General features: G+C 48.5%; 1 protein-coding gene across 13 annotated transcripts in view; it reads left to right on the forward strand.

Moving 5' to 3' along the window:
* The window catches only part of MICAL2 (microtubule associated monooxygenase, calponin and LIM domain containing 2), a 203,305-nt gene that overhangs the window by 92,554 nt on the left and 90,083 nt on the right, over positions 1 to 20,668 (forward strand). For all 13 annotated transcript variants that reach the window (XM_074336000.1, XM_074336004.1, XM_074336003.1 and 10 more), the window contains 9 exons: positions 3,309 to 3,464; positions 6,804 to 6,904; positions 11,169 to 11,426; positions 12,612 to 12,727; positions 13,572 to 13,698; positions 14,310 to 14,400; positions 15,542 to 15,689; positions 16,751 to 16,950; positions 17,314 to 17,420. In XM_074336000.1, the coding sequence (XP_074192101.1) occupies positions 3,309 to 3,464; positions 6,804 to 6,904; positions 11,169 to 11,426; positions 12,612 to 12,727; positions 13,572 to 13,698; positions 14,310 to 14,400; positions 15,542 to 15,689; positions 16,751 to 16,950; positions 17,314 to 17,420 (1,304 nt within the window). The remainder of the gene's footprint in view (positions 1 to 3,308; positions 3,465 to 6,803; positions 6,905 to 11,168; positions 11,427 to 12,611; positions 12,728 to 13,571; positions 13,699 to 14,309; positions 14,401 to 15,541; positions 15,690 to 16,750; positions 16,951 to 17,313; positions 17,421 to 20,668) is intronic.

The raw sequence follows: 20,668 nt of genomic DNA on the forward strand, positions 1-20,668 counted from the left end.
GAAATTAAAAGGAAAAAAAACCGACATACATTTGTTGAACACCTGCCAATGTACAAGCCATAGTACTAAGCACTTTCACACTTGATCTAACTAAGAGAAGCACTTTTTATACTATTAATGGAATTGGTTTACAGTCAACTATAATACTCCAGAAGGAGGAACCCATCTCTTTTCATAACTTTTAAGCACCTTCACTGCTGGGCAGTTTTGCCCAAACTGTCAAAGTGCAAAAACCATGCTTCTCTAGGTTCTCAATTTGAAAGCATAACGATGTTTTCTTGGGGGTAGGATCTAGTTAGGTTGAGAGAGGTGCCCAGTTGCCAGGACATGCCTTCAATCACCTCCACCCCAGCCCCAAGATTAGCTGATACATAGGTTGTATTAATTTGCACTAACTGTACTAATTTGAGACATGGATTGTGCATAAAGTAGTTCCACATGTCATTGCTTCGACTGGGGACAGGTCTGCTTTTCGAGCTTGCCCTGCTCAAGGGCTGCAGTCTGCAGATGTCTGACTGGGAAGGCACCTTCTCTGAGGTACCCTGAAATGGGGCTGATGTTAGAGAATTCAGGATGTGAGGTGGGCCAGCCAAGCCCCCTCCCACTTGTTATGCATCCAGTGCTTTTCCTCTCATCACTTCCTACCTACTCCCTGCCCCCTGCCATCAACAACCAATACCTGACAAAGGACTTTTAAGCTGCCAATCTGAATGTTGCGCTGTTAGTTTATGGGGCTGTTTTGATGGCTTGAGGAAACTGTAAGTCTGAATATTTGAAAATCCAGGACCCATGCTCAGCTCGAGTATAGTTTGGCTTTTCATGAACATGAAAAGAAGGGTGAGAAGAAAGAGAGCCATTTCAGCATCTCAGGACCAAAACTGTAGACTAGAGCAGGGTTTCTCAATTGGCACTATTGACATTTGGGGCCATATAATTCTTTGTCTTGAGGACTGTCCCCAAGACATTGTAGGATGCTTGGTGACACCCCTAATCTCTACCCACTAGACACCAGTAGCAACCCCAGTTGTGGCAACCAGAAATGTCTCCACATTTTGCTAAAAGCCCTTCCTTGGAGGCCAATCACCCCCAGTTAAAAAATAGCAGAGAATAATGGGCATTTCTTTCTTTCTTTCTTTCTTTCTTTCTTTCTTTCTTTCTTTCTTTCTTTCTTTCTTTCTTTCTTTCTTTCTTATTTTTTCTTTCTTTCTTTTTTGGTTTCAGGAGTACAAAACAATGTACTAGTTAGCCATTTCCTCCCTCATAAAGTGATAACCCCCCTCCCCAATCTACTACCCCTCTGACATCGTATATAGCTGTTACAATTCCATTGACTATTCCCTATGTTGTACTCCATAACCTGTGACTAATATATATATATATATGTGTGTGTGTGTGTGTGTGTGTGTGTGTGTGTGTGTGTGTTAAATTATAGCTGACATACAATATTATTCAGCTTCAGGTGTCCAGTGCAGTGGTCAGGCAAATAATGGGCATTCCTGACCATTTTGACTAAGGTCTCATGAAGAACAACTTAATAGTATTGAATAGAAACCCAAGATTTTTAGTCAAAGGCATTTTTGACAGAGGAATTTGGGAATCAGCATGAGCTTGATTGCGTGGTGAGGGAATGTGAGAGGAATTCCCAAAGGTGTCTGAAGACAAAGGTTAAGGCCAGTGAGTCTGCTAGTATGATGAGTGCCTTGAGTTAAGTAAACAACAGTGTCTGGGTCAGACGGAAAATTCAAGATGCTGAAAAGAATTAGAAGATGGTGCACTGAAATGTGACCACCTGCTACTTATTTTCTGTGTGACCACCTGCGAGATTATGATTTATAATAAGGAATATATATTGGATCTTCATCCCTTTGTGGGACAGAGCTCCCAAAACCTTTGGAATTTCCTGATAAGAGCAGTGGGAGCATCTTGTTACAATATTTGATCTCTCGCTCTTAGCTTCTAAAATCTCTGCAGCGCCATAAAGGTGAAATGGGTGTCTTGTTATTCATAACAAGCCCCTTTCCACCACACCTGAGTGTATGTTAATAAGGTGATTTTGGAAATCCCCTAAAGATGAGGCGGGGACTGGTTGCCAGGGGAGCCAACCACGTGATTAGAGGCTTGTTCAGTCCCGCCCCTGACCCCCTGAAAGGGTTGTGAGGGTGGAGTAACATAGCAAATGGCCAATGATTTGATCAGCCATGCCTAAGTGATGATGCCTCCATTAACACGCAAAAGGAAGATGGTTTAGAGAGCTTCTGTGTTGGTAAACAAGTAGCTATTTAGGGAAAGTGGTGTGCTCCAAGGGGGGTGGAAGCTCAGAACCCTTTCCGCATACCTTGCCCTATGCATCTCTTCATCTGACTCTCCCTGAGTTATCTAGTAAGTAAAATGCTTCTCTAAGTCGTGAGCTCTAGCAAATTAATCGAACCCAAGCAGAGGCTCCTTGGAAACTCCCATCCATAGCTGGTTGGTCAGAAACATGGGCTTGCAATTGGCATCTGAAGTGGGGGGCAGTCTGATGGTACTGAGCCCTTTACCACTAGAATCCGATGTCTCTGGGGAGACTGTGTCAGAGTTGAGATGAATTATAGAACCCCCAGCTGGTGTCCTAGAATTGCTGGTTGGTGTGTGCGTATGGGGAGAGGGGGGTGGAATCCACATTGTAATTGGGTACATAGTTCTTACCACCATTAGAAAGCAATTTTAATGTAAACCATTGAAACCTATAAGAACCCCAAGGAATCACTGTACTAAATTAATTGCAAGTTAGAATGCCATCTATTCATCATACAATTACTTAGTGTGTACTAAGTGCCAGCCATTGTGGACCTGAGATAGAAAGAAAATTTGTTCATATTCCTGTTCCACAGGAATTCAATTTTATAATCCTACTTTTCAAAGGAAAAAAAAAACATGAAAAGTGCTGACAAAGTAGTTTAATTGTCTAAGTTGCAAGTGCATGTGGGTCTTTCATGAATGTACCTAGCCACAATGCCTAACACATCGTTAACAGGGTGACCCTGTGATTACCTGTTGGAGAACATTGTTTAGCCTTTAGTTTGTCAAAATCTAACCATGATAATGGGTCCTGTAGATTTAAGAAACGGGACAAGTCCCACTGATGTAGAAAGACCTCTGGTGATGTTTCTTCCTCGCGTGCAAACCTCGGCGTTTCTGCCTGCCCCTGTTCTCTAGACACTCAGAATTCTGGTTTCATTAGCGTCTGAGAATAGTTTTCTCAGTAATCTTTTTCAGTTTGCCCACCAAATCCAGAAGAAAGACCCACGTCTTCCCTTTTCCTCATGCAGGGTTCAGAAGAAAAGAATTCCGTGGGAAGTTGGCTATTGCAATCACCGCCAACTTCATAAACAGAAACAGCACAGCTGAGGCCAAGGTGGAAGAGATTAGTGGCGTGGCTTTCATCTTCAATCAGAAATTTTTCCAGGACCTCAAGGAAGAAACAGGTGAGACCATCACCTCTCTCCAAACCAGGCCATTGTCCACGCTTCCTAAAGTGACCCAAGGAGCATCTGGCTTTTCTAGCTCTTGGGACTGGGAGACTCAGTCTGATGAAGTGGAAGCAGAGATTTCCCCTTAGGATAATGATGGGCAGGATTCCTCTGAGGACAAGAGGGCTTCTTGAGGGCAAGTTCTCCATGTTGTTCATGAATATAGATACACATTTATTTATTCAGGAGACAGTTACTGAATGCTCATTGTGTGCTCGTACTCAATGGTGTGGGATATAAAGTCGTAGCAGACACGGTCCCCACCCGAGTGGCTCTGTCCGGGGAGGGACACCCACATTAACCATGTTAATGCATGCTTGTTGGCATACGGCCAGAGGTCAGCATGAGACTCAGGGAGCGCTGTGAGTGGGCAGCCAGTAACCTGTGAGTGGTCCCTGGAAAAGCGTAGGTGCTTTTGTGCAGTGCGCTGCCTGCCCTTCCTCCTGAGGGTGTCCAGAGAGTACTGGGGAGCATGACCCTCACCCAGGGGCATCAGTTGTCCCCCAGGCGTGGGCCTTGAGGAAAGAAAGTATCCGTTTATTTATTCAACAAATATGTATTGAATGCCTACTGAGTGCCAAATGCTGTTCAAGGATGTGAGATAGAACAGTGGCCAAACCAAAAAAACCCCACTCTTAGAGCTTACATTCTATGAGGGGAGAAGACCGTCATTAAACAAATAACTAACACGCCAAGTGGTCTATAAGGATGGTGGGGGGAAATAAAGCAGGGTGAGAAGAAAGTGAGGGATGAAACACCTGCTCCCAATTAAGTAAATTCCAGATTTTTTTTTCGTTTTTAACTTGATTTAAAAATTTATATTTCTCCTGGAAAAGGCAATGTAACAACAGTGTTAAATCTTTACACTAAAAATAGATCATCCACACCCAGCACCACCTAGCTCATGAATAGTCTCCTTTTAGGTAATTTTCCACCTGCATCCTTTCTTTTTACATGGATCTAGTAGCTCTCATCATAGTGCAATTGTAATGCAGGGTCTCTGGTCCTGCTCTTGGCGGGTGGAGACAGAATATGGTGAAGCTGAAAAGGAACACGCACGGGGCCATAGATGGGGAGTCATACCACTATATTCTCGCTGGTGGCTGGTCAAGACACAAAAGCAAACATCTGCCAGGACCCCATCGAGGGGTCTTCCTGCACCCCAGTCTAACTGGCGGCTGGATGAGAGACAGGAAGTAGGATCAACACTATCCACAATCCGCTTGCTAACCACACTTGCTAGCCGCAATCTGCGCTTGCCAGCTCAGCCACAGCAGTTATATTAGTAGCTAATGGCTCACTGGTTAAAGCTGATGGCCAAATAATTACAGCTGATGGCCATCTACTACCTGAGCCAGCACCTTTCCACGTGAGGTCGAGAGCCTGGAAACCGCTCTCCTGGCTCTGTCCCCACAGCAGTACTCCTTGCTATTCTGCTTCTCTCATGTAGTATCACATTTTAAATACTATCCATATTGCAGCCTAGTTCTCCTGATGGTTGGTTTGGGCACAACAGCTCATTAAGTGACTGTATTGTCACTGCTTAAGCATTTAAACCATGGGTGGCAAACCGGCTGTCCACATGTTTTTGTATTGCCTTCAAGCTAAGAATGGTTTTAATATTTTTGAATGGCGAAGAAAAATCAAAAGAATATTGTGTGACAAAGTTGAATGTTATATGAAATTCAAGTTTCAATGTCCATAAATAAAGGTTTAGGGGAACACAGCATGCCCACTTGTTTACACTGTTGCCAGTGGCTGCTCCACCATGAGTAGTTGTTAATGCCCCACAAAGCCCAAAATATTTACTATCTGGCCCTTTACAGAAAAAAGTTTGCTGGCCTCTGACTTAGACCTTTCATTTATTTATTGTTACAGCCAAAACTGCTTCTGGTGCATTATTTGGATAAGATAGTTTTCTAGGAATGGGATTCGTTGTTGAGCCAGACTCTGCCTCTCACTGGCCACAGTGATGTTTGCCCATTGCATGACCCTCTGAATTTCACCACAGTTGCATTATCTTATTTAAATAAAAAAAGGTATTTCCTTCCGGCATATTATGTCCCTTTGTATAATTTAACAGCTCTCTAACACTCCCTTCCCCTCAAAAACCAAGAAAATACTTAAACAGGTCACCCAATATAAATTATGATAGGACATTGAGTGTGTTTTTCCAAATGTTTCAATGAGCTTCCTTTAAACTTTGCTGTCCTCGTCACCTTTGGCCATTGTTTTACACCAGTGCCCATCACACAGTGACTCGGATGAATTTCCTCTGCGGGAAGGGGGTGCCTCTGCACTGATGGCTGTTTCCTATTTAATGGTAATAAAGGGGTTCCCATGGTTACCCCGTACACCTCTGTGTTGACTCTGATAAGCGGCCATGCATCTCTTCCTTTCTCTCTTCAAAGAATCTAAGCCAGTGGCTCTGAAACTTGAGCGTGAATCAGGCTCACCTGTGGGGCTTGTTAAACCACGAATTGCTGGTCCCCTACTGAAACCCCCAGAGTTTCAGTAGGTCTGGGTTGGGCCCTGATCATTTGCATTTCCTACAAATTCTCAGATGGTGCTGATACTGCTAGCCAGGGACCCCACTTTGAGAACCACTGAGCTAAGCATCTCACAGCATTGTTTTAAATGCAGAAAGCCAATCTATAAAGTTTCTGCAATTGGTGGAAAGTGCAAAAAGATACAGCCCAGCCCTCTAACCTGAGGTGCTCCTCCCGGGGCATTTGGGTTTTCACACACAGCAAGGAAATGGTTAGAAACATCACTTCGCATAATCTTTGGAGAATTCACTCAGCTCTTTGCATCTCTGGCCGTATGGAGGGTTGGTGGGTGGGACTTGCAATCAGATAGTCCAGGGTTCAAATCCTGGCCCCATCGTTGCGTGGCTGCTGTGCCCCGAGTAGCACTTGCTCAGCTCTAAGTTGGAAATACTGGTCCACGGCCCCTAAGAATTGTTTCATTTGAAAAGAAATAGTGCCTTAATCATATTATAAAACATAAATGTATCAAACCAACATGTTGTACACCTTAAACTTACACAATGTTACATGTCGATTACATCTCAATTGAAAAGGAAAGCAGTAGTGTCCGGTGGGACTGTAGGAGCTAGCCGTGCTGACCTGGGTAAATCCTGGTACTCGGGTTTCCCTTTTCCAGCCCCGTCTCTCTCCAACACTTGTCTCACATGCTATTCCACAGGTAGATAAGGAGGCAAAGCAGGGCTCCTGACCCACTGGGCGCTGAGGAAGCGATACTGACTGAGTCTGTGAACACTTCTCTTTTCAGGGATTGATCTTGAGAACATTGTTTACTACAAGGACTGCACCCACTACTTTGTCATGACCGCCAAGAAGCAGAGCCTGCTGGACAAAGGGGTCATTATCAATGTATGTATCCCTTTGGCGATGAGGTCCTAACTGTCTTTCCCTTTGTGACCTGGGCTTGGTGGCATCAGCACGTGTAGGAGCAGACATCATCCTGCCAGAAACTGAGCAAGGGGGCAACAGGGAAGGACCCACTGCCCACCACTCTCCTCCTCCTTGGTGCTGCATGAGTGTTGGATGAAGGAACCCACACCAATACACACAGGCATGTTTCCGCAGAGCTGTGGGCAGGGGTGCTGAGCCCCTTACCCAGGTATTACTCCCAAGAGATCAGCTGAGTTGTTTCCATCCCCACGTCTGATTCAGCCCTGCCTGCTTTTCTGGGAGATCAAATGTCATTTGGAGGTAGATGGGGGCTCCTTGTCTTAGTGGGACACAGAGACACTTTCACTTGTGAAATTCACGCTGTGGCCTCCTTGTCATGGTATGGCGGAGAAGCTCTATTATTGCAGCTAAAAAGACTTCAAAATACCTGGCCCTGCCGGGTATTAACTCAGGACGGTGACAAAGCTGACCTTTCTGAACCTCAGTGTTCTCATCTGCAGAATACGAGTAATAGTTTCTGCCTGAAAGGGTTGTTGGGAAGAGTCGTTTAAAAACGTATTCAGAGTCCACAGCTCCGTTCCTGGCATGTAGGGGTTTAGAGATTTCCCTTTATAACTTCTCTGCCTGGTTTGGACACCTGCTTTTTTGTCCTGCTGGCTTCCTGGCCTCTGCATTTTCCTGCTTACACAGAGAGCAGGGTTGGCAGGAAGGACCATGCCGTGGTGGGCCCTGGGCTGGAAGCTGCTTTGGTCAGGTGTTCAACCTTTCCAGAGCCCCTGTTCCTGCCACTGCTATGGCCTCAAGATAAGGACCAGGCCGTCCGAGGTCAGCCTGCTCTCTGGGCGTGGGCCTACAGCCCAGGCAGCACGGTGACCATTCATTGCTGCTTGTCAGAAAAGAATGTGCCTGTCTTCTCGCCGGCTTGTGCTGGCAGCCTGCCAGGTGGCATTAGTAACCCAGCCCTCCCTTGGGCCTTCTCTGCGTTGGTCAGGTCTTTGTTGAAAGCCTGAGTTGCTGGACATGTGAATGAAGCTGAGCACAGCCAGCAGATGTGTGAGCAATCGGCTCAACATCTGATGCCCCACTGCTGACCCGGTCTGGGGGAGGCAAGCTGGTGTTCCCTCTCCCCTCTGCTCCACAGGTGTCCCTCCTGAAGTTGCCCCTCTGCCATGTTGCCTGTGTCAGATAGTGAAGAACCATTTGGGGTCCAGGGGGATAGGTGCAATGGGCATCTTTGCAGAGGCTGGGGAGGCTTTTGTCAGCCCTCCCCTGGGGCATCAGGCAAAGTGTGATTTGGGTTTCCTGTTTCACCGGCCGAGTGCTCCAGTCGTCTGGAATGCTAAGGTTCCCTCGGTCGTCCCAAGGCGTTTGTCCAGGTCACGACATGTTGCTCTTGGGGACTCGATTGCTTGGCAGTTGTCACAGCCCCTCCACACCTGTCTCAGGTTCTCTGCATGGCCCCGGCGGGTGAGAATGACACACTCTGCTCCCATCCATCCTAACTACGGGGCAGCTGGCAGTAGATCTCAGTCGCATGCTTCCTCACCAAGGCTTCCTTCTCCTGCAGAGACACTGGTGGCTCCTTCTGAGCTGGTGCTGAGAAGCCTCTAGGTGTAAGACAGGAACTCCTGTCTAGAAAAGTAGAGGCCAGACGCTACACTTGGGAAAACGGGACATGGGAGAACTGGGTACCCAGTTGGTTCAAGAGCTCTGGCCTGAGTCTGTAGATGTCTAGCCAGGCTCTCTATCATTCGCACAAGTTGGGAGCTGGCCCATCGTCCCTGAGCCACTTAAACTAGCATTCTTCTCTTGCTCCCAGAGGAACGGCAAGTCCTCTCTCTTTTCCTCTCCCTGTTTGGGTCAGCATCCACCTAGAGGCACACAGAAGGTGCGGAGCCAGTGGTTGTTCTTGTGACTTGACGGACCGGCTTCCTCATCTATTCCTGCTGATCTCTGGGCTTCCTTCTATGGTTCCTGAAAGGAGAGGAAAGTTTCTGCTCAAGAAACTGTGCATCTGGGCGCCCAGCTGTGCCCGTCTTGCTTTCCCCACAAGGAGGGTGGCCCACGTACATGCAGACTAGGATTCCTGCTCACAGCAGGCTTGATCTCCTCATGGTGGAAGCTTGGCTGCCAGGTGTGTGAGGTGGACACATGTCACAGGTGGTTCCCTGAGGCTGAGTCCACCCTCATTTGAAGCACTGGACAGGCACTGCCTGACTTTTGCTTCTGGTCTACAGCCTCTTTCCAGCTCAACCCTTGGGGTGACTATTCTTCCTATTGTATTACCCAGCTTTGCTCATTTTTGCTGCCTCCCTCTACTGCCCCACCTCTCTATCTAGGATCCAGCCTCTTCAGCACCCTAGGCCTGTGGAAAATGGGACCCCAAATTCATTCCTCTGCCTTTATCTGAATTTAGAACTGCTTCCCTGGGCCTACTCATGTTCCTTATATCCCCATTCCCACTTTTTTCTCTCTTGTCTACTTCTGCCATCCACCCACTTGCCTGGGACCTCCTGCCCTACAAAGCCCCATGGCTTCTCCGAGCAGCCCCGGGCCAGGTGGGCTGTCATCCCAGTATAGTGTACAGGTCTGTCTGCTCCCTTTGCCAGGTCCCTGCACTCCTGTTTGGGGCATCGGCACCAGGCATTACCTTTCTTGTACAGTGTCCACATTCACCTGTCACCTGGTCCACCTCAGATGCTTGAAGCATGTTTGAGAATGGGGATTTTTGAGACCTATCCATTCACTCTTTCCCATCTCATCTCCACACTTCAAGGGGGGAAAGTGATCATGTGACTGTAGGAACAGGTATGAGAAAGAAAAGCCAGTAACAGGAGCTCCAGCCTGCACACCATGACCTTACAAAATGTCTTGGGCCAATGCTGGGTGCAATTTGGGTGACGCGGTTTGGGTTTGGAAATATCAGAATTCCCAGAACAGGTATTTGAAATCATGGCGATTGGGAAAATTGACCCAGCAGGTCACTCTACAGCTGAGGCTGAGCCATCTAAGCCCTTCGTAAATGCTCTTGCTGGCACCTTGGGGGGGTCCAGGTGCCAGCTTCACCATAAGCTGCATTTTGTGCCACCTTACTATTAGTGACAGGAGTTCCATTCGTTGAGCACTTCCCACATGCCAGGCGTCAGCCTGGGCATTTAGTAAGAGTCTCAGTTTGTCCTCCCAGGGCTCTGTGAATTAGATTTTCTTATTCCTATTTCATAAGTAAGAAAAATCGAAACACAGAAGAGTTCCATAACTTTTCCAAAGTTATGCACTCATTAAACAGCAGAAGGGAATTTGACCTCTTGCTCTTGACGACCCGAGGCCTGTGTTGGTCTTATATCTTATACACACTGGTCCCTGTCTTCCCCTTGTCTCCCGCCCAGGGATGGGCACTTTCTGTGTCAGCTTTTGGGAAAGACAGTCTTTTAGTTTCTTTAGCTGCACGACAGACAGGGTTGACCTTGGGAGACAGGCTTCTTGCAGTTCACCGGCGGTGTCCCTCCGGGTGGGTACCCTAACCCTCTAGAACAGTGAACACTGTGAAAGCCAAGCAGACCCTGAGTAGCCCCTGTCTGTCAGGAAAAGGGGGACTGATTGATTCTGGAGAGAAAGTTTTCATTCTGTCAAGTACCCATTTCTCTTCTGGTCGTTTCGGACTGCTCCACACAGCATATCTGGACCACACTAGCCTCGCTTAGTCCATTATACAATCAATCACTCTTTTACTCGCTCTTTTGTCATTGATTTTTACTGACATTATCATGAGAACCAGCCACAGGACATATGCTTCTACATTTGCTGCAAGACTGTTTTTTAAGTACACTGTTCATTACAACACAGTGTTCTCTGTTGAAATCCCTACGTGAGACCGTTCTTTTAGAATTTAGTGCCAGGAAAAAATTGCCTCCCCTTGGGAATTTCTATGCTTCCTTCTTTTTGATAAGAGAGCCCTGTAATATATCACATTTCCCTTTTGCCCCGGGTGCCAGGAAGCTCAAAGCCAAGTTTGATGCTTAATCACAGCTCTGTTAATCCTCACAGATGGCTGATTTGGTTCCTCTTTGTCCCCTTGGCCCTGATTTCCTATTTCTGTGTTGATGAGCCTCACTGTACACGCCCACTCCGAGCCCGTCTGTGAAGAAGTGGGTCTGAATGTGATGAATTCAGGCTGCCGCACTGTGTTCCTGTTCTCTCCCCCCACCCCCACCCCCACCCCCAGGACTACATCGACACAGAGAGGCTGCTGTGTGCAGAGAACGTGAACCAGGACCACCTGCTTTCTTACGCCCGGGAAGCGGCAGACTTTGCCACCAATTACCAGCTGCCGTCTTTAGACTTTGCCATGAACCATTACGGGCAGCCCGACGTGGCTATGTTCGACTTCACCTCCATGTACGCCTCAGAGAACGCAGCCCTGGTGCGGGAGCGTCAGTCACACCAGCTGCTCGTGGCCCTGGTGGGCGACAGCTTGCTTGAGGTACTGCCGACATTTGGTGCCCCTACGCCCTATGCGGAGACAGGCTGCTTTCCTGCATTTATGCTTCGGCTGGCGGCATCTGCTGTCGTGCAGCTGGGGAAGGACAGGCCCTCAGCCAGTTGGCAGGACTCTGGCAAGCCCATCCTGGCCTGGGAGCCTGCCCTTTCACTAAACTCAGAGGAGAGCCAGTTCTGCCTGCGTATCAGCGAGACAGCTTTCTCTCCCACTGTGGGGTTGTTCTGGGCGGACCTCTTTGTTGAAGTACAAAATTAGGCGGCCCGGGTCTGGACTTCACGGCTCTTTTTCTCAGAGCATGTGGGCCCTCAGCTAGGCCAAGACTGCCTCCTCGTGTGGCTGGATCTTTGTGGCCTTTCAACACAGAGATTGTATAAGATACACGAAAGGCACGTGGGCCCAAAGTCCAGTTTCTCTTCACTGCCTCCCTGCTCAAACTTCTTCCCAGAAAATTGGCACATGCTAGGACCCTTAGGTTAAATACATGCTTTCAGAGGGGATACATTTTTATCTTTAATGTAAGCCCTAACCAAAAAGTGTTTATGTATTTATCTCAAGTTAAGCCTCAAATCCCAAACCACACTTTGGGTGCACATGGGACGGTTAAGTTAGAACTGTGCTTGGTGAATGAGTCCTTGTGTGTGGGCTGTGTGTAACCTAAGCTCCTTGGTGAAGCACTCAGAGCCCCAGCCCCGCACCCCACTTCTCAGTGTTACCACTCAGGACTCTGCTCCCATGACCTCTGCTATACCCAAACCAGAGGGCCTATTCTTCCATCAGCCTCCGTCATTTCCAGCCACCCCGCCTTTGCCCACTATTTTTGTTTTGCTCACTACTCCTGAAACGCACAAGATCAGAACACTGTCCATTCTTTAAAATCAGCATAAATGCGGATCTTTTATGAAGCAGTCCCAATTTCCATCTCCCTTCCTAAGGATTGGAATTTGCCTTCACCTTTTGTGAGCCCCAAAGCAGTTTTGCTGTTCCTGTGTCACAGCACCCTTCACGCCACAGATATTTGTATTTGTGGTGAAACCTAGCGGGCTGCCCCATCACCTCTCTCCCCCCAGGCCTCGCATGGGCCTGGCAGTCGGCAAGTGCTGGACAGAATGGGAAAGCACGCAAGGAATCCTTAGAATCAATAGGAATTTTGCCTGTTTTCTTTTGCAGCCCTTTTGGCCCATGGGTACAGGCTGTGCCCGTGGCTTCCTCGCCGCCTTTGACACGGCATGGATGGTAAAGAGCTGGGACCTGGGGGCTCCTCCCCTGGAGCTGCTGGCTGAAAGGTGAGGATCGCTAGCAGGGCTCCCGGCTGGGGACAGGGCCAGATTAAAGCACAGGTAGGAGAGGGAGTGAGGCTGGCATTAGGTGGCTCCTGGATGAACCTGGAGCCTGTATCCTCTCATCGGCCTTCCCATATGTGGCTTGATTTGATCTTTGGGGTCCCCAAGGAAACTTCCTCTACCATGGTCTACCTCCTTCAGTGACTTTCTCAGAGAGCCAGGACCTAGTACTAGATGCTGAAGAGAAATCTTCCTCTGGGCTGGCCTGGAAGGTGGGGTTCCCTGCACTGCTCAGTCACAGGCACCAGAAGAGGTTTAGGGAACTTTTCTAGTGAAATGCTGAGTGTCCTGCCCTGTAGGGAGCTGGGATGTCTGACCTCCCGGGCCTCTTCCCGTGCTGAGATCCTGGGCTCCCTCCCAGGCCCCTGCTGTTGCCACGTGTCTGTGACAGCTGGTGGACTGGGAGAAGTCAGGGCTGTTGGCTGGGGACAGGCTTTTGCTGGTCTTGGGTGTGGAGACCTGTGGTCATGGGGGGCAGGCCACAGGAGGCAGCGTGGCTGAGTGGCAGTTAGAGCAAAACCACAGGTCGCTGTGCTGCCAGCTCTGCCAGGGGGAGGAGGCCAGCATTGCCGTCTCCTGGACTCCCTCGTGCCTCCTCTCGGCCCCTTTGAACCTCCCCTACTTTGCAGATCTCAAAAACCACAAGGGCCAGGCGTTGCACAGAAGGGTTATACAAACACATCTAAGAAGCCCTTGAGAGCCGGGAAGGGGAGTGGGGGAGAGAGGGGGGAATAAAGGCCTGAGGCTTCAAGAGCAGTCGCTGACCCTGGACTCTGCCTCCCTCCAGAGAAAGTCTGTATCGGCTGTTACCTCAAACAACCCCAGAGAACATCAACAAGAACTTTGAGCAGTACACGCTGGACCCGGGGACGCGGTACCCAAACCTCAACTCCAACTGTGTCCGGCCCCATCAGGTAGTCCTTCCCTGGGGCTCTGTCTGGTCACCCTGCACTGAGCAGTGGGAAGGAGGGGTCACCTAAAACCTTGGCTCATCCCTGGGACCAAGGCCACCAATGCCTCTTGACTCAAAGGTGGGACCAGTTCCTCTCTCTAGGAGAGCCATGAGAGAAACACAGAGTCAGCTTCTCTCTAGCCCACGGGGGAGAATTAAAAAACATGTAAGTCCATGTCGACATATGTACATAGGTGTGTCACCGTGCATGTGTGTTGGTAAGCATACCTCTCTCAAATAATCTACTTGGCTAAATATCAAGTCCTTTCCGTCCGCGGTCCTAGAGTCCATTGTTTTCCTCCCCTTGACTCAGAGCCATACCCCCCCAAACTCTTTAGTCAACAGCACAAAGAAGGGTATGAATTTTAAAAATTAGCCAACGACATATATTTACACTTGAGTTCTTCCACATTTGGGTGGATAATTGAGGTCATTGCTCTGTGTCTCAGGTGGCCTGGGTTCCCTTGCTGAAGGTCCAGTGGTAGGAGAAAAGAGTGGGTCAGGTTCAGAGGCCCTGAGACTAGAATTTAGGGGAGCACTGGTGGTCAGCTGTGTGGTCTCTCTTACTTGTAGGTGAAGCATTTGTACATCACTAAGGAGCTGCACCAATCCCCTCTCGAGAGGCTGGGCTCAATGCGGAGATCCGTCGGCCTCTCTAGGCGGGGTAAGCGACCTTCCTGGGACCCCGGCGAGGCCACTGGGAGGGATTTTTGGGTAGGAGGCCTGCTGGGTGGCCATGGGGGCATAAGTCCTAAAGCCCGCCTGGCTCTGCTCCGATGACCTGTGTGACCTTAGCCAGGCTCCTCTCCTCTGTATGTGAGTTTCCTCTTGTAAAATCAGGGCATTGACACCCTACAGTATAATCCTCATAAAGGAGTCAGTATGTGGCAAGCGCTTAGCACGTTGAAGTGAACTGTGGAATTACGTCGCTGGGACTTGCTTTTTTCCCCCTTCTGTTTCCAGTACGAGGATCTTATCTCCCCACTAGTTAACAAGCTCCATGTGTTCCACTCTTTTCCTGATCTTCCAGGGCCTGGCACAGTATAGGGCACAAGGCCGGTGCCCAGACAGAAAGGATAATTACATGAATAATTCCTCAGCAACCATTAGGCTTTGCTCAGGTCACCATCCTGCTTGAAGGCCTCTCTGTCTTCCATCGCCTGCCCACACCTTGCGTCCTCCCTGCTGTTGGGCAAACTCGGCCTTACCAACCATTCCTCCCTTACCTCCCTCCCCACCCACTGCTGCCACCCCTGTCGTCAACCATCTTACACAAACACAGCAGGTTTTTCTAGAGTCTTTGCCATGGCAGTCCTGTCTGTTTTCCTGGAATGCCGCCTTCTGCTTGCTGAATTGCTAGACATTTTTCAAGAAGCAGCTTAAGCCTCCCTCCTTTGTGACTCTTTTTGGCAAGTTCCCCTGCCCCAGCAGACGCAGAGCAGACCTGCTCACAGGCTCCCCCAGCACCCTGCTTCTCTGCCATTGCAACACTGTGTCATCATCACCCACTTCCGTGTCTGTCTCCCCCTTGGATGAGACGTTGGCAGAGTCCGTGCCATCCTCGCCTCTGTGTTCCTAGCCTCTAATGGGGGCCTGGCCAGAGTGGGTCTTAGGGACTCGTTGCTGCAAGAGAGCACGCTTTCTATCCCAGCATCCTGCCCTCCCACCGTGCTCTTAACAGGGCCCCTTGCCTTGGTGCTGTTTCTCCTGGTCCTCAGCCATGATGGCAGTCAGAGGAGGACCACAGGTGGGCTGTTGAGATTTCCTCAGAGCACTTTACCACCATCTGTCTCCCCTTACTGCAGAGTCAGACATCCGGCCCAGCAAGCTGTTAACCTGGTGCCAGCAGCAGACTGAGGGCTACCAGCATGTCAACGTTACTGACCTGACCACATCCTGGCGGAGTGGCCTGGCCCTGTGTGCCATTATCCACCACTTCCGGCCTGAGCTGATGTGAGTCTGGGGCCCAGGGTGGACCTCCAAGCCCCTCACGGCCCAAGGGGACCCTGGAGACAAGGAAAACCAGGGCTGTTCTACTAGATGCAGAATCTTCAGAACTTGGTTCAGAATTTCTCATTCCTTTTTGCATATTTTCAATTTGAGTTTTTCTCATTTATTTTTATTTTTTGTCCGTTTGCACTGGTTGCTCTGCCTGCAACTTGTTTGATCTGTATTCCTAATGTGTGAGGAGCAAAAGTGACTCAGGCTCAGTGATTACACTCGTCCCTCTTGCCCCCTCATCATCACACTTGGGAAATTTGAGCATTTACACCTTGGAGATCCACTGTCAAGAGAGGAATTACGAGCAAGACTTAATTCTGGGGACCAATGTGAGGGTTTACAGCCAAAAGAATTAGATTTGAGACGAAGATCAATTAGCTCTGCTCTGTACCACTGGGCGAACCACTTACCTTCACTGAGTTTGTTTCATTTATACCTTGAAAATAATGTCAGATTTATTAGGCACATTGTATTATGTTTGTGGAACTACCTTGTGATATTGAAAGCACAATACATCTATTGATGTATTTAAACCAATGTGTGTAGTGTAACCTCACACCCATGAGCAAATTCATCCAAAGGGAACCTACCAAAGGGTTATCAATTGGTAACTTTAGAAAGTAAGGTTGCCTTGAGAAGGCAGTGGGACTCGCACTTGTTATTTTATAACTTGATTTTTTCTGTTTATTTTCACCAGAAGCCCATGTTAGTTTTGTAATTAAAAGGAAAAGAACATAAAGGAACTATTTTAAAGTAGCTCACACATTTTCCAAAGTGGTATAAATAATTTTCTGATTATTGTCAACCCAGGCAGCGATGACATTGTCATGGCCCAAATCTGATTTTGTCCCATCCTGAGTGAGAAAGACAGGGTTAGCATTTTCTCTTGGCTGAGCCTCCCTGGGGAGCGGGGTGGGGGAGGTAATTGGGGGAAGGGATTGGGGTCACTGCTCCTTGCCTTCCCTCCACCTCTGCCTCCTCTCTCTGAATTGCACCTTGTTTTGATTCTCTAGCAACTTTGACTCTTTGAATGAAGATGACGTTGTAGAGAACAACCAGCTGGCATTTGACGTGGCCGAGCGTGAGTTTGGCATCCCCCCAGTGACCACAGGCAAAGAGATGGCATCAGCTCAGGAGCCCGATAAGCTCAGCATGGTCATGTACCTCTCCAAGTTCTACGAGCTCTTCCGGGGCACCCCGCTGAGGCCTGTGGGTAAGGATCTGCTTTGGGACCAGGCTTTGCTTGGCCCTTGAGCCAACTCTGCCCTATGGCCATGTCTGGCTGCTCGTCACACTGATGTCCTCTGTTCTGGGACTGACCCGTGCTTTCCCTTTGACTTTGAGGCCAAATAGAGGTGGACTCCACCTGCTCAGACCAGTGTGTGTGAGTATGTCTGGCAGGTGCTATGTGACCCCTGCCCGCTGGGAGGTCACTGCAGGTCACTGCATCAGCCCCCTGCACGGGCCATTTACACCTTTAGTGGGGCGATTATTTTGGAGGGACCTTCTAGCAATGATACCTCCTGGGGTAGCTGTAGCAGGATCCAAATCTCAGTTATACTTTTACTTCTGACAGATTCTTGGGGCAAAAACTATGGAGAAAATGCTGATCTCGGCATGGCCAAATCATCCCTTTCTCATAACTATCTGAACCTGACATTTCCAAGGAAGAGGACTCCACGAGTAAGTCTCGGCCTGATTTTTGTTTCTCGTTGCACATGGATGGGCCAAGGAGATTGGAGAATGTCATGTTCTCTTCGTCTGTTTGGGCTGATAAATTACGTAGATAAAGTGCTCACCAAAGACGTGAGTAAAATTCAGTTTAGTAACTGTGTTTTTGGCAATTCCCCCAGCCCCGTGTGGCTGCTTCATTGACTTAAAGTGGTTATAGGAAGGTCACGGCTGTGCAGCTGAGGAGGCGATGATCTCTCCTTTGGGCTTATTCAGATCTGGAACACAATGGCCATTTAGCGGTAGAGGCACATGGCCTTGCTACATTTACACATTCTATTTCATTATTTTCTTTCTATTCATTCATTCAACAAACATTTATTGGGCCCTACTGTATGCCAACATTAGGGCTCAATTTTTTGTTTGTTTTTGACGAGGGGAGAACACAGACAGAGATGAATACTCTATGGTTCTGGCCTTTGAAGAGCTCAGGGCCCCCTAAGGAGGTTTCCAACCTTTCCTGACAGAAGGCATCCTTAGGGTCTTAATAATTCTTTCACCATGCCCCTAGATCAACAGAAATACCTAGAAGTTCCATTTCTTACGTCCAAAGAACTCGGTAGGGGTATTTTGCAAGGTGTATGACAGACTTCATCATGTTTCCCTAGAAAAGTGAAAACGTCCTGTGACTCCTGTGTGAGTTGACTGTGGTGCCATGGGTGCCTTGGTACCCAGTTTGGGAACTATGGGCCTAATGAGAAATTCGTTTTATCTAAATGATGGCATCTCTGTGGAAGGGATAGTACAAGTTATCTTGCTTATTGTGCTCATTTTATAGATTTAAAAAAGGAGGCCCGGAGATGTTGGGTTGCAAGTACTGGCACAGAGCTTGCCCTCCCTCCCCAGAGTGGCAGGACAGTCCTCCTAAAGGGCTGCAGGCCTTTACATGTCTCAGTCTCCCTAGGTTGCTGACAGTCTTTTAACCTCTGGCCAGTCGTGCCATGTCCTGCCAGCCCCTCCGCCCAGGGTGGGGCTGGGCCATGTGTCCTCCTTTCTTTCTGTCAGCTGTGTGAGCAGTGGTCACTTTTTCCATTGAGGTCTGCACTCCCTGGAATGTTGCAAGCAGTTGTGTTAACTCCAGGAGTGGGAAAGGATCCTTAAGGCTCTGCCACGCCCTGTCTGTAGCAAGGAATGGGCGAGCCAGGCGAGGGCTGGGAAGGAAGGTGTACAGGTCTGCCAGGGTTTTCAGCTGAGCAGCTAAAAGGCTGAGCTGCCCCCAGCCACTCTGTCCCCCTCTGCTCCCGAGCTGCCCCATTCAGAAGCTCTGTAAGGACCTCATCACCCACCACAGGTCCCACTGAGCAAAAGCTGTCTTCTAGAGACTAGCCATATGCTTATTCCACCCTAGCCCAGGCGTGTTTCCTCTGAAGGACCCCACTTGGGGCTGCCCCATCCCAAGCAAGCCTGTGCGGCCTTTCTAGAAGCTCTCTGAGCCAAGCATTTACCGTCTTTCTCCATTCACCTGGTTTCTCCCCACACATAGCCTACAGCTGGGAACAGAAGGAGGCACTGGAGAGGATTGTTTAAACCTTTCACTCACCACACCTCTGTTTACAGAATGACGGAATTGAAACAGCCTGGCCAGCAGCTCTGGCTCAGGAGGTGGGAATGGTCAAAGGTCAGCCTTCAGCAAGGCCAGCCAGGCCCTTGGGGCTGCTGGGGCCTCTTCCCATGCTTCACTGTCCTCTGGTTCTGCTAGAAAATGCAGGGGAGCAGGTGGGCTCTGCCTGGCCAGCGCTGGCCAATTGTGAACCTTGTCCTGTCTCCTCCAGTGCATGTCCGTGGGCTGTCCATCGTCAGAGGGTGAAGAGCCACAGATCTGCTCCCTCTCACAGCCCCATTTAATGCCCAAAACTTGCCCTGCTCTTCAGATAGGTAGAGAGATTAGGTCATTCAAGTTAAGTGCTTGGCATGGCCATTATTTGTCCTTCTCTTTCTCCTAAAACCAGTTGAATGCTTCCTCTAGGTGGGATGAGAGTTAGTAAGGCCATCGGTCACTGAAATACCCCATCATATTGTCCACCACTCAGAGCCAGTGCACTGATTGGCCACACACAAAGTACCTTCTCGCCATTCGACCTTATGTCTTCTTGTATCTGGCTATGTTTTAGTTTGGGAAACTTATTTGCAACGCTCTTTGGTCTTGACATTTCTCACAAGCAAAGACTACCTAGTCCAATCATTTTCCATAGGGCAGGCTGTCTGCAAAGGAGACTATGAAAACTGCGCGCGCGCGCACACACACAGTTACACCCAGAAGATACCAGTGCAATTAGATATGCAACCCTCAGTGCCCCAGGTCACATGCCCCTATGGACTGGGGATGCAGGCCAGGCCACGCTTGCATGATTCTCCACCACAGTGCACACACAGTATCTGTCCATATAGGTGCTTCTGTAGTTGGCCTCACACTGATCTCCTGCCCCTTCACTAACTTCCGGAGGGGCATCATGATATAGGCATTGAGCAGCCGACATTTGTTCACAGTGTGGCATCTTAGTTTGAAGAGGGTTCATTGTTTCTCTTCTGAGACAATCTTCAAAAACTCTCTCCCTCCTAGTTTTCACTGTTGCTGTTAAATTTTTCTCTCATCCCTAATCTTGATAATATCAAAATCCCAGCAACACTGATTGACATTAGGCAAAATAATGCTTTTTCCCAGTCTGACTTATTTATTTCACTTAGCATAAGACCCTCCAGGTTCATCCATGTTGTCACATATGATCTCAGTTATATGTGGAATCTAAAAGAACAACAACAACAAACCTGAACAAACAAAACAAAACAGAAACGGACTCAGATACAGAGAACAAACTGATGGTTGCCAGAGGGGAGGGGGGTTGGGAGCTGGGTGAAAAAGGTGAAGGGATTAAGAAATACAAATGGGTAGTTACAAAATAGTCACGGGGCTGTAAAGTACAGCACAGAGAATAGAGTAAATATTTGTAGTCCACTGTGTATAGTGCCAGGTGGGTACCTGACTAATTGGGGGGGATCACTGCATAAATTATAAAAATGTCTAACCCCTATGCTGTCCACCTGAAACTAATATAAAATAATATTGAATGTCAACTGTAATTGAAAAAGAAATAAATAATTTAAAAAAATAGTTTTTTTAAAAAAAGACTTCTTCCTCCACCAAGGACCTGTTCACACTTAGAAAATAACTCCTACCCATCCTCCAAGAGGGTTGTTCCTCT

This window comes from Rhinolophus sinicus, linkage group LG06, assembly GCF_036562045.2.
Source record: "Rhinolophus sinicus isolate RSC01 linkage group LG06, ASM3656204v1, whole genome shotgun sequence".
Taxonomy (NCBI): domain Eukaryota; kingdom Metazoa; phylum Chordata; class Mammalia; order Chiroptera; family Rhinolophidae; genus Rhinolophus; species Rhinolophus sinicus.